This window comes from Phyllobates terribilis, unplaced genomic scaffold, assembly GCF_046119375.1.
Source record: "Phyllobates terribilis strain yellow unplaced genomic scaffold, ASM4611937v1 Scaffold_11__3_contigs__length_659146591, whole genome shotgun sequence".
Taxonomy (NCBI): domain Eukaryota; kingdom Metazoa; phylum Chordata; class Amphibia; order Anura; family Dendrobatidae; genus Phyllobates; species Phyllobates terribilis.
The window spans coordinates 539,807,716-539,822,038 of record NW_027362771.1 but is presented as its reverse complement, the minus strand read 5'-3'; the positions used below and the strand labels follow the sequence as shown (position 1 = coordinate 539,822,038).

The 14,323-nt window shown below is 44.5% G+C and overlaps 1 protein-coding gene across 1 annotated transcript in view; it reads right to left on the bottom strand.

Annotated features, from left to right (window-relative positions):
- TGFBR3L (transforming growth factor beta receptor 3 like) overlaps nucleotides 1–6,862 on the bottom strand; it is a 41,039-nt gene extending 34,177 nt beyond the window's left edge. Inside the window, exons 1-3 of the mRNA XM_073650894.1 lie at nucleotides 6,800–6,862; nucleotides 6,239–6,317; nucleotides 970–1,109 (exon numbers count right to left, since the gene is read on the bottom strand). Of these exons, the coding sequence (XP_073506995.1) occupies nucleotides 970–1,109; nucleotides 6,239–6,284 (186 nt within the window). The 5' untranslated portion in view covers nucleotides 6,285–6,317; nucleotides 6,800–6,862. The remainder of the gene's footprint in view (nucleotides 1–969; nucleotides 1,110–6,238; nucleotides 6,318–6,799) is intronic.
- Nucleotides 6,863–14,323: the final 7,461 nt, after the last annotated feature.

The following is a 14,323-nucleotide window of genomic DNA, read 5'->3' as shown; positions in this document are numbered from 1 at the left end:
CCATAAACAATGGATGGAGCGGAGGACAATTAAGAGTGTCAGAGTGTGGGTCACGTGGTACAGCAGAGGACCAAGATGGCCTAAGTATGTGACTCTGCAGAGCTTTCATGGGCAGGTGTTGAAACAGGTTTTGGTTCTGCTCTGCGCCTGACTATTTTGAGATGTTGCGGCACATAGAGAGGTAAACTACAAGAGTTGGGGGCCATCCTGATTGGGTATACCTTGTCGCGGTGGGATGGCTATTACACTTTTTTGATAACAGGGTCAACTAAGCACCCTAAGTTATATACATGTACTGTTGCTATTTACTGCAGGGTATTTGCTCATTTGTTATTATCCTAAGGTTTGAATGAAGAATAGGTTGAACATGCATATATCCAATCCATTCATTGTACATGGGACTGTCGGAGATACGCTGTGCTCGGCTTTCTTATACAGTTCCATACACAAGGAGTGGAGTAGAGGTTGAGTGTGTGAACCTCCTTGAAGATAAGGCTCTGCATAGCCAATTTCCAGAGAAGTGTTCCCAGCTCCCTGTAGTCAGACCCGCAGCGATCAGTAACTTATCTCGAGTCCTATGGATAGGAATTACTTTACTATCTTGAGAATAACCCTTTAAGAACAGCTCCACCCGTACTGCTTTACTGCAGGAATACAGCGACATGGTAAATACTTCTCATGAACACGTTTTCACACCAAGATAACCACGTTACACAAGGTACTACCCCAACATCACTGGTAGGAAGAGGCGGGTACCCTTTGCTACCAATGTGTTGGCTTATCCTCCAAATATTCAGTAGCATTGTCCTCTTTCACGAGGACATGTCCTCAGTCTGGGTAGATATTTTCAGGCCTTGCCCCCCACCTCCGGGCAGCCAATCCTCACTATCTTCCTATTCTCCCTCTGGGCTGGCCCGTCCTTGGCCCGTAAATTCGGCCACAGGATGTATGCAGTCCTCTGTCACTTACCTCTCGCTCTTTCAAGATGGTGTCCATTTTGCCATTTGGATAGAGGCATGTGACCGGGATGGGAGCTGGAGATGAAGTCTGCGAAAGATGTTTTGAACGGAAGGCTCTGGAAACCTCAAGATTTAGCCAAGGCGGAGGACCTAAAACAGTAAAGAGTGATTGATATTCATGTATTAGTCAATTATATTAAATATATCTCTCTGGCCCACTTAAGGTCCTGTTCGCATCATGCTTTGGCCCCGCATTTGGCCGCAATGCCAGAATGTCTGACAGTATATATATTGAACATTGATAAATTTCAGTTTATAAGTCTGGAGGTATATGTCTGGAGATACTCCTAATGCACACCTCCAATGCAGAACTCTGATGTAATTTCCAGAAAGGCAGTAACATCTGTGTCTATGATATTTAATGGAAAATGTATGAAGGCAGTACTTTCTGAGCCTACACCATTTACTTGGAGAAGAGTGATGTAGTTGTATTTGGGCCTAATCATTGCAGGGAGAAAGAGTAATCCAATATGTTATGTGCTTACATCTTTGACAGGGAAAGAGAAGTGGTGCAGTACTCTCTGTGCCAATAATATTTAATGTAAAAGGCACGAAAGCAGAACTTTCTGTGCCTACATCATTTACAGGGAGAGACCATGATATAGGACTATTTGTCACCTTGGAAAATATATAATATGTAAGATTAACCTGCAGGTAAATAGCATTATAATGCTGGTCGGCTGCCTTACTGAAAGTTCGGCTACTAAGAGAAAATGAACTTATTTCCTCCAGGGAGCCGCCAGCTTTCAGTCATATGGGTTTTCTAAATATTTTAAAAATAGAAATCTTAAAATTGTGACATGCATTTGTATTCAGCCCCCTGTAGTCTGATACCCCTAAATAAAATCTTAAGTGACCAATCGCCTTCAGACAATTAGTAGATTGAATCCACTTGCGTGTAATTTATTTTCAGCTGTTCTGTGAAGGCCTCAGAGGTTTGTTTGAGAACATTAGGGATCAAACAGCATCATGAAAACCAAGGAACACACCAGACAGGTCAGGGATAAAGTTGAGTAAAGCAGGGTTAGGTTACAAAAAAATAGCCCAAGCTCTGAACATCTCACAAAGCACTATTCAACCCATCATCCAAAAAAATGGAAGGCGTATGGCACCGTTGCAAACTACCAAGTCATGGCCATCCACCTAAAGTGACATCCCAAGCAAGGAGAGCACTAATTAGAGAAGCAGCCAAGAGGCACATGGTCACTCTGGAAGAGCTGAAGAGATCCACAACTCAGGTAGGAGAATCTGTTCGCAGATCAACTATTAGTCGTATACTTCACAAATCTGGTCTTTATGGAAGAGTGGCAAGAAGAAAGTCATTTTTTTAAATCAAGCCATAAGACGTCCCATGTGCAGTTTGCAAAAAGCCATGTAGGAAACACAGCGAGCATGTGGAAGAAGGTGCTCTGGTCAGAGGATACCAAAGTAGAAATTTTTGGGCTAAATGCAAAACGCAATGTGTGGCAGAAAGCTAACTGTAAAAAGAAAGAGGAAAAAAAGAAGTATGCAAGAAACGGGATCACCATCAAATATTACAGTCATGGCCAAAAGTATTGAGAATGAGACAAATAGTAATTTTTCCAAAGTTTACTGCTTCATTTTTTGTAATGGCAATTTGCATATACTCCTGAATGTCAAAGAGTGATCAACTTAACAGCAATTACTGTACTTGCAAAGTCAATATTTGCCCAGAAAATGAACTTTAACCCCCAAAACACATTTCAACATCATTGCAGTCCTGCCTTAAAAGGAGCAGCTAACATCGCTTTAGTGATTGATCCATTAACACAGGTGTGGGTGTTGAGGACAGGGCTGGCGATCAATCAGTCATGATTAAGTAAGAATGACATCACTGGACACTTTAAAAGGAGGCTGGTTCTTGGTATCATTGTTTCTCTTCAGTTAACCATGGTTATCTCTAAAGAAACACGTGCAGCCATCATTGCGCTGCACAAAAATGGCCTAACAGGGAAGAGTATCGCAGCTACAAAGATTACACCTCAGTCAACAATCTATCGCATCATCAAGAACTTCAAGGAGAGAGCTTCCATTGTTGTCAAAAAGGCTCCAGGGCGCCCAAGAAAGACCAGCAAGCGCCTGGACCGTATCTTAAAACTGTTTCAGCTGCGGGATCGGACTACCAGCAGTGCCGAGCTTGCTCAGGAATGGCAGCAGGCTGGTGTGAGTGCTTCTGCATGCACTGTGAGGCGGAGACTCTTTGAGCAAGGGCTGGTTTCAAGGAGGGCAGCAAAGAAGCCACTTCTCTCCAGAAAAAACATCAGGGACCGACTGATATTCTGCAAAAGGTACAGGGAGTGGACTGCTGAGGACTGGGGCAAAGTCATTTTCTCTGATGAATCCCCTTTTCGATTGTTTGGGACATCTGGAAAACAGCTTATTTGGAGAAGAAGAGGTGAGCGCTACCACCAGTCTTGTCTCGTGCCAACTGTAAAGCATCCTGAAACCATTCATGTGTGGGGTTGCTTCTCAGCCAAGGGAATCGGCTCACTCACAGTCTTGCCTAAAAACACAGCCATGAATAAAGAATGGTACCAGAATGTCCTCCAAGAGCAACTTCTCCCAACCGTCCAAGAGCAGTTTGGCGCCCAAAAATGCCTTTTCCAGCATGATGGAGCACCTTGCCATAAAGGAAAGGTGATAACAAAATGGCTCATGTAACAAAACATAGAGATTTTGGGTCCATGGCCTGGAAACTCCCCAGATCTTAATCCTATTGAGAACTTGTGGTCAATCATCAAGAGACGGGTGGACAAACAAAAACCAACAAATTCTGGCAAAATGCAAGCATTGATTATGCAAGAATGGACTGCTATCAGTCAGGATTTGGTCCAAAAGTTGATTGAGAGCATGCCAGGGAGAATTACAGAGGTCTTGAAGAAGAAGGGGCAACACTGCAAATATTGACTTGCTGCATTAACTCATTCTAACTGTCAATATAACCTATTGGTACTCATAATATGATTGCAATTATATTTCTGTATGTGATATAAACATCAGACAAACACTAATAAAAACCAGAGGCCAGCAGATCATGTGAAAATATAATTTTGGTGTCATTCTCAAAACTTTTGGCCATGACTGTAGATAAATATTTATTAACATTTAATCAAAAGATATGCACATAAAAACAAGTAAAAAGTTATATATTTGAAACAGACAAAAAGCGTTTGATAAAGCTTAAGTCCACCCTAAATGGCAAATTTAAGAGAGAGCCTGCCGATAAATATTTCTGACCGAATGTAATGCAGTGCTGGTGTTTGGCAAAAAATACACAGCGACAAAACGCTAAACACCTAAATTGAATAGACACAGGGTGATCCCTTTTCATCTAGTGGTGCCCTCCATTTTTTGGGAAAACTAACAATGCACCTCACCATGAAAACACCATCCCCACCATCACACATGGTGGTGGCAGCATGATGCAGTCGGGAGGTTTTCCTTCGGCAGGGACAGGAAAGCTGGTCAGCATTGATGGGAAGATGGATTTAGCTAAATACAGGTGCAGACCTGGAGGAAAACCTATTAGAGACCGCAAAAGACTTGAGACTGAGGCGTAGGCTCACCTTCCAGCAGGACAAAGATCCTAAACATACTGCCAGAGCTACAATGGAGGGTTCAGATGAAAGCATAATCAGGTGTGTGAATGACCCAGTCACAGACCAGACCTAAATCCCATTGAGAATCTGCGACAAGACTTGTAAATTACTGATCACAGACGTCTCCATCCAATCTCACTGAGCGAGAGCGAGTGTGCAAAGAAGAAGAATGGGCAAAAATGTCACCTCTAGATGTGCAAAGCTGGTATACTTGCAGCAGTAATTGCAGGAAAGGTGGTCCTACACAGTATTGACTCAGGAGGGATTGAATACAAATGTATGTCACAATTTTCATTTTTTAAAATAGTTAGAAAACCTTGTATCATTTCCTTTACACGTCACAACTACTTGCTACTTTGTGTTGGTATATCACATAAAATCCCAATAAATTAAATTTAAGATGGTGGGTATAACGTGAAAAAACATGGAAAGTTCACAGGGTATGAATACTTTTTCAAAGCACTATACATCACATAGGATATACTGACGCTCTGCTGTATACAACAAATAGAATACACTGAGACTATTGTATATACATCACATAATCAAGATAGTGTAAACTAAGTACTCTCTGTTATTTAGATATACTACTGTTTGTTTTTCATTTACTGCAGGGTATTTGCTCATTGTTTTTCTCCTACATGTATATACATCACATAGGAGACATTGAGACTGGTGCATGCATCACATAGGAGACACAGAGACTGCTGGATACATCACATAGGAGACACTGAGACTGCTGTATATAAAATATATAGGACACACTGAGACTGGTGCATACATCACATAGGAGACACGGAGATTGCTGCATACATCACACAGGAGACATTGAGATGGGGTTATAAACATCACACAGGAAACACTGAGACTGTGGTATATATCACATAGGATACACTAAAACTGGTGTATATACACATCACATAGGAGACATTGATACTTCTGTGTATACATCACATTGGAGACACTAAGACTGCTGCTTACACCATATAGGAGACACTGAGACTGCTGTTTACACATCACATAGGAGATACTAAGTCTCAGTGTATTATATCACTTCCATTCACTTCATGGAAGAGCTGCAAAAGGATGGGGGCCCTGGACAAGTGTCCAGTTTGCACCCACAACCTTTACTTGGAGAGATTAGGTGTCTGTATTATCTGTACCTGCATCATTTAATAGGAGAGACAAGGAGGCAGCATTATCTGCTGTATCATATTTTCTAGTCGTGAAAGAGAGGGCGAAAGTACTATCTGTGACTACATCATTTAAAAGGACAAAAAGTAAGTAAGAACTATTTGCATCAACATCCTTTACTGGGAGAGACAGGGAGTCAGTGCTACCTGGTTCTACATGTGTCTACATCATTTCCAGGAAAGGAGGCAGTATACTTTTTGTACTGATATAATTTACACACCGCTTCAGACGTAAGCCCTAATGGAGGAACTAAGCTAAAACACAACGCGAACTTAGCTTAACCATTTATCAGTACAACATACTCCTAAAGGAATTTTAATTAGGTGTGCCCGTTATAGCTGCTGTTATATTCCACTCTGCTACATCTGCATCCATACACATATCTTGCTATAAAGAAAAGCATACCTTTTACTAGCCCGACACACAAGAACATGATGAGGAGGAACTGCATCGGTGGTGCTCCTCTGGAGTAAAAAATATTTCTCTGGGAGGATAAAGACAATACAATCTTGAAGAAATGTAAGTGTTGACGATCGGCAATAGACTCTTGAATCTTCTTGACATCACATTTTTCCAGGTCTCCAGTTAATTGTATCTTCTGATGTGTCAAAAACACAAGTCTTTGATTTTGGACTGTTACTGATTTCCAGAATGAAAAGTCTCTATAAAGTGCTCCAACTCCTTTGGTACTCCTCAGAGATTTCTGTTACTGAAAGGCACAATGGGGTCGATTTGAACAGATCTTTGTTTAGAATTTTGCGTTAAATTTCTAGTAACAGAAATCTCCGAGCGGTGCCAAAGGGGTCTATCTAGAAAGTCTATTCATTCTGGAAATCCATGGTGGTCAGAAATCACAGACTTCATCAAATGTGACGATTTTACCTGGACAGCCCCTTTAAATACTAAACCTATAGACTATCCATTAAATTGAATAGCAGATGGATATCCCATGATGCAGCTATTTACCTGGTAGCTGCAGACTATCACTCCCACACTGTAGACGTCTGACTGTCGGGCTAACCTAATTCTGTCACCAGGTCTATACTCAGCCCACGCCTACAGCTCCCTACCTGTGCCCCGTCCTTCATCCCCTTCCCCTTCTCCTCTTACTAACCATGTACTATTCAGTGGCCTTGTCCTGTATTTAGGCAGAAGACACAGACAAAACATAGTTAATCTACTTGTAAGCAAATGTAGGTACAAGCAGCACGGATCAGGTTCTTACATAGCGCAAAAAAAGCCGTCATTTCTGAAAATATGGAGTTAATAGTATACAGTCATATGAAAAAGTTTGGGCACCCCTATTAATCTTAAGCTTAATGTTTTATAAAAATTGGTGTTTTTGCAACAGCTATTTCAGTTTGATATATGTAATAACTGTTGGACACAGTAATGTTTCTGCCTTGAAATGAGGTTTATTGTGCTAACAGAAAATGTGCAATCTGCATTCAAACAAAATTTGACCGGTGCATAAGTATGGGCACCCTTATCATTTTCTTGTTTTAAATACTCCTGCCTACTTTTTACTGACTTACTAAAGCACTTTTTTTGGTTTTGTAACCTCATTGAGCTTTGAACTTTATAGTCAGGTGTATGCAATCATGAGAAAAGCTACTTAAAGTGGCCACTTGCAAGTTGTTCTCCTGTTTGAATCTCCTCTGAAGAGTGGCATCATGGGCTCCTCAAAACAACTGTCAAATGATCTGAAAACAAAGATTATTCAACATAGTTGTTCAGGGGAAGGATACAAAAAGCTGTCTCAGAGATTTAACCTGTCAGTTTCCACTGTGAGGAACATAGTAAGGAAATGGAAGAACATAGGGACAGTTCTTGTTAAGGCCAGAAGTGTCAGGACAAGAAAAACATCAGAAAGGCAGAGAAGAAGAATGGTGAGATCAGTCAAGGACAATCCTCAGACCACCTCCAGAGAGCTGCAGCATCAACTTGCTGCAGATGGTGTCACTGTGCATCGGTCAACTATACAACGCACTTTGCATAAGGAGAAGCTGTATGGGAGAGTGATGCGAAAGAAGCCGTTTCTGCAAGTACGCACAAACAGAGTCGGCTGAGGTATGCAAAAGCACATTTGAAGAAGCCTATTTCTTTTTGGAAGAAGGTCCTGTGGACTGATGAAACCAAGATTGAGTTGTTTGGTCATACAAAAAGGCGTTATGCATGGTGGCAAAAAACCACAGCATTCCAAGAAAAACACTTGCTACCCACAGTAAAATTTGGTGGAGGTTCCATCATGCTTTGGGGCTGTGTGGTCAATGCCGGCACTGGGAATCTTGTTAAAGTTGAGGGACGCATGGATTCCACTCAGTATCAGCAGATTCTTGGCAATAGTGTTCAAGAATCAGTGATAAAGTTGAAGTTACGCAGTGGATGGATCTTTCAGCAAGACAATGATCCAAAACACCGCTCCAAATCTACTCAGGCATTCATGCAGAGGAACAATTATAATGTTCTGGAATGGCCATCCCAGTCCCCAGACCTGAATATCATTGAACATCTGTGGGATCATTTGAAGAGGGCTGTCCATGCTCGGCGACCATCAAACTTAACTGAACTGGAATTGTTTTGTAAAGAGGAATGGTCAAAAATACCTTCATCCAGGATCCAGGAACTCATTAAAAGCTACAGGAAGCAACTAGAGGCTGTTATTTTTGCAAAAGGAGGATCTACTAAATATTAATGTCACTTTTCTGGTGAGGTGCCCATACTTATGCACCTGTCAAATTTTGTTTGAATGCAGATTGCACATTTTCTGTTAGTACAATAAACCTCATTTCAAGGCAGAAACATTACTGTGTCCAACAGTTATTACATATATCAAACTGAAATAGCTGTTGCAAAAACACCAATTTTTATAAAACATTAAGCTTAAGATTAATAGGGGTGCCCAAACTTTTTCATATGACTGTATAATAAGTGATATAGGTTAGAAACATCCACTTCTGTCAATTAGAAAATAAGAGGATGGGAACATCACACTTCATTACATATACAATCGGTGGCAACACAAAAAGCATGAGTCTATTCGGATGACGTAGGTAAAATCCATGCAACGAGCATCTTAAAAGGGAATCTGTCATCAGGATTTCACCTAACTATTTACATGTGCATGTAGCTTTTTCAAAGAAAAGTCCAGTAATACCTTTACATGACCAGTCCGTTCCTTCATTACTGAGAAATAGTCAATTTAATTGATATGTAAATGAGGCTGAAGAGCTACTTGTAGATCTGAAGCCTCTGTCACTCCAGCTCTATTTCCCACCCAGCGTCACCTCCTCCTACTTGGTTGACCACTCCGTTGCCTGAAATCACACAGCATAAAGGCTGTCAGTCAAGCAGGAGGAGACGCTGTTGGGCGGGGAATAGAGCCGGAGTGACAGAGGCTTCAGATTTACAAATAGCTCACAGTACACTATTTACAGTGTCAGATGTTGTGCTACACACACACACCACGCACTTCCAGCAACTCCTTTCCATTGTCTTCTACACAACTTGAACGTTTCTGATGAAGCTCCAGATATAGAATTAAAACATTAAATAATTCTGGGTTTTTGAAAAATTATTCAAAATTTTTGAATTGTAAATAAAATTCTTTTTTTCTGCAAAGTCACTCTAGTGCCAAGTTTTACATTACTTTTAAGATCTACAAAAAGATCTTCAGCCTCATTTGCAGATCAATACAAACAACGATTTCTCAGTAATGGAGGAAACGACTGCTCATGTAAAGGTATTGTGGGACTTGTCTTTGAAAAAGCTACATATAAATAGTTTGGGGTTGAAATCCTGCTGACAGATTCCCTTTAGAAAAGGCTCTAATTCATTTTTTGGGCCAAACTGCTGATGTGTGTGACGCGCCCCCTGGGCCGTGTGGGGAACCCGGAACCGGGCCTTTTGTGGGATGCTGGGGGTTGTAGTCTCCGCGTGGCGGTGACCCGGTCCCTGGCTCAGGGTGGTCAAACCAAGTGGCAGTCTATATGCTGAATGTCCGACTACGCCACCCGTGGATTGCGGTCAGAGTGAACCGCCGCTGCAGGGCAGACCGCTGAGGCTGGTGTTGTGGGTGTAGCAGAGGATAGTATAACTCCCCACGGGAGGAGTATAGCCTCAGGGCAGTAACTAGGGATGTTGGTGGTGATGGTGCACGGGAGCAGCAGTAACCACACGGAGTCTGTCATGCTATTCAGGGTCTTTACTGTTGGTGGTATTAAGGGACCCGTCCGGAATACAGGTTAACAATGGAGGCCTGGTCAGTCTGAGAGCAACTGGGAAATCCTGCTGGTCAGGGGGAGTTTGTAGGCCTACCGTGCTGACTTCACTCTTTCTTGGCTATCCTGCTGTAGTGTAGTGGTAGCCCACATCTCTGAGTGTACCGTGTTGTTCTCACCCGTATGACTGGCGACTCGGGCCTTCCGTACTTCTCACCCCTCCAGGGCAGTAGTGGTCCATCTCGTGTGGCTGAGCCTCCGGGCTTCCTTGGGCCAGAGGACTTGAAGTCCCCTGCGTGGTGGTTTTCTGCTGCTGGGCTTATAACCCTCACAGCCTCGGACTCCAGTGTCCGGCTTTGTAAGTCTCTAGCCAGGATGAGCTCTGCTAGCTCCCCTCCTGGCCTCGTGTTCCTCCTCTGCCTACAGGGACTCCTCAGCCTGCTGCTGACCTGTCCCTGTCTCTGGAACTAGACTCTAACTGGACTCTGGCTTGTCTCTCTAACCCCGCCCCAGATCCAGTTTATAAAGGGCAGGTTTCTCCCCTCCCTGGACTGAGACAGGAGGTGCTGCATGCTAATTGTCCCCAATCAGGGAACCTCCCACCTGCTCTCAGACATGACATTGCTGTCACTCTGGCGACCAGACCTGGGGTGCCACATGTGCATATGTGCACATTTGTCTGCATCACGGACGGGGTGCAAGAACTAAGTGAAATTGAAAGGATGATACCAATGCATTCTTAAATTTTTTATTCCCCACAAGGACGTAAAAGAAACTGGCAGGTTACTTGGTGGAAACTTCTTTTCAAGGGGTTTTCCACTTTTTGAAAAGTCATCAACAAGCGATCAGATAATAGTTAAAACTAATAAAACTAATACAAATAATACTCACCCCCCTGTGTGAGTAGCGGATCCTCGTTGTGGTTAATGTCTCTGTGTTTTGGCTACAGTGGTGACGTCACATTGACAGCGTACCTTATTGCTGTAGCCAATCACTAAGTTTGTGCTATGAATATCGGAAGGGCTGCTGAGCTCAGCGATCAGCTGCAGCGTTCATGTCTGCTGTCGATGTGATGTTACCAGTGCAGCCAAAACACAGAAAGGAACAGCGGTGGGGAGCCAGCACAGAACAAGGGGAGGGTCAGCACTCTATGTATTTGTTTTCTTACTAGTATCTGATTGTTGGGGGAACATTTTTCTGAAAATGGAAAATTCCTTTTGGATGCTCCATAGGACTTATGTGATCCCTGCCCACTTTCATCTATGATTTTCCTCAGTGTTTTTTTTTTTTATACAGTGAAACCGCAGAATGTTGTGTCCCTAATTTTTGTGATACCTCCTGTGATTTCCTCCTGCTATCCTAATTATCGTTCTTATACTGGCGATAGAACCATCTTTCTTGTTTACTCTATATGGGCTTGCTACAAATATAATTAGCAATTAGAGATGAGTGTATTGATTCTGTAAAAATTGAGGTCAGTACAAAGTTTTTGAAATTCATCGAAGTTTCCAAATCCAAAGAATTGTCGTTTAGATTCGGTAAATCACCTGAAATGGCCGCTGCCATGTAACAGCATAACAGGAAAAAAAGGATCACAGTCTGTGACAAATTAGTGCAAGTGTCACAGCACTGTCATTAATTATAGTTCATTCTGTTAAAAATTTGTGTAACATAGACCTAATTTTTTATACCTGTTACTTTGCAGTGTCTGACTGCCACACCCAATACTGCCATTTGTACCTTTGCCGTTAATTTTAGATCAGTCTGTGACAATTTAGTGAGGCGCAACACTAATAACTAGCGAATGTGTGGCGCCCCTGAGGGTTCGGTCTCCACAGAGATGTGGCATCTCACTCTTAGGTAAGGAAGGAGTACAGCTCAGGACCCTAACACCTGCATCCAACACGTCCACTTCAGCAGGGCAGGGCGAGATTGCTCCTAAGGGAGAGCACAGTCCCTGGTCCCTGGCTGGAGTGGAGGGGAACCTAGAGAGGGGGAAACATGTAGTGGGTGTGGGTGGAGGAAGTAGCTTAGGGGAGCACATGAGAGGGAAGTATAAATTGGGAAGCCATCTTAGAAAGACAAGTCAGTCAGAGTAGGAGAAGTGAGGGGAGCAGGGGCTCTGCAGGAGCTCTGCTCCAGAGGTGGGCCTAGCCAGTGGGGCCCAAGACTGAAAGGAGAAGAGAGAGGGAGAGGATCAGAAAGGCACCAGGAACCAAGAAAAGGACCCCAGGGGTACGGGCCGTGCAGAAGGCCACCCGTACGCCCGCATCTGCCAGGCGGTGGAGGGGTCAGGCCATCTAAAGGGAACCGGTCCCTCAACTAGCAGAGGACTTTATGCCCAACTAGAAACCGGAGGCTGCAGTACTTTATGTCCTGTAGCCGCAAGTCCACGCCAGTCTCACCGAGAAGGTAGCCATATAGGACCCAGGGGATGGAACAGACGTCGCCAGCCAAGGCCCGCGGGTACCGGATTGGAGATACTAGGTGTGAAGTGGAGGAAGAAGGCCAGAGAGTGAGGACACACAGAAGGGGGTCTTGCTAAGTACTCCGGAGTTACCTGGGGGTACACCGAACCCCTCCCTGAGTAAACACAGGACGACAAGGGCAGTTACATGGATCCCTGTAATCTGGACTGCAACAACTGTGAGTAAAGACCCTGGGACTGCACTTCCTTGTCTCTGTGTTCCTTGCTGCGCCATCAACCCCTGCACTACAATGCCCAGCATAACCCATAACATCATAACACTGCCCTGGAGCTAGCTCTTCCTGTGGAGAGCCACACCATCCCTGCTGCAGTAACATCAGCTTCAGAGGACTGCTCCGCAGCGACGGCTCCCTTTAGCCGCATTCCACAGGTGGCGTCACGAACTCTATAAAAACACTATAAATCCCCTATCCATAACCCCCTTTTATTGACCGCCCTGGGTCACGGACCGGGTCACCGCCACTGTGACATTCCCCAGCATCCAACGACCCGGCACCAGGTACCCCACGGCCCAGGGGGCGCGTCATACTTGTACTTTTCAAATACCAAAACTGTTGCTACTCCCCAAAAAATGAATAATTTTTGGACCACTTATTAAAAAGCAGGTGACGCGCCCCCAGGGCAATGGGGTACTCGGCAGCCGGGCATATGGATGCTGGGGGGGGAGGGGGTATGTCACAGTGGCTGGCCCGGTCCGTGGCCCAGGGCGGTCAACCAAAAAGGGGATTGTAACTTGGATAGAAAATACAAATAAAGTAAATAGTGTGTGACGTCACCTGTGGTACCTGGTAAGGTTTACCAGCGCTGCTGCAGACCTCCGGGCTGATGGGATGGCAGCTGAGGTGTTTCTGCTCCCCACAGGTGGAGCAGGCCCCCCGGGGCAGTGTGGAGTTTGGTGGGTGGTGATGCTGGGACTTGTAGTGCAGGCGGGATGGCGCAGCAGGAGTAACTGACAGAGACAGGGGATTCGCTTCAATACCTTTACTGGTGCGGATGTCAGGTACGGTCCAGGGTACTCAGTAGGATGGATGCACTTCAGGACTTCTCCCCAGTGAGCGGGTATAAGGCCTCCTGGTCCATGTCTGCATCTCTGTATGCTCCTGGCCAGCCTGCAACTGGGCCTAGCTTATGTGTGGTGCTGTTCCTTCATCTGTCGCTCAGTAGTAGGACCTTCTGCTGGCAACCACTATCCCTGGTAACGCTGGGGCCTTCATGGTTCCTGATCCTGTTAAGGGTTTAGCTGCAGGTCGGCCAGGGACTTGTAGTCCTCCTGGTATGCCGGTGATCCCTACTGGGTATAAAGGACCCTGTAGGCGCGGACCCGGTGTCCGGTTTGTATATTTGGGGTGAGCCTATGATGCTCCTCTGCCTCCCTCAATTCCTCTCCTCCTCGCCGTCGGCCACACTCTGGGCCCTCAATATGGCAGCAGACGTGCTGCGTCTTCGCTGCTCTCAGCGTCAGCACGCTCTCAGACTCTCTGACTCTGTCTGACTGACTCTCTCTTCTGACTGACCTGACTGCCTGGCTCCACCCTCCATATATATATCCCTAACGGGCTCCCTCTGGTGGTATGAGGTGGAAGGGTGGAGGTGTTTGTATGTAATGAGGGCCTCTTGTGGAGATGTCCATCCATGCACCCTGGGTCCTGTGGTACCTGTGAACAGCAGGGTGCCACACAGGCATCTGCCCAAAAAGGCATACATTTTTGTACTGTTTTATAATTTAAATAGCATAAAAAGTCCAAAAGGATGTAATGTGTTATTATTCAGGCAGTTTGTCAC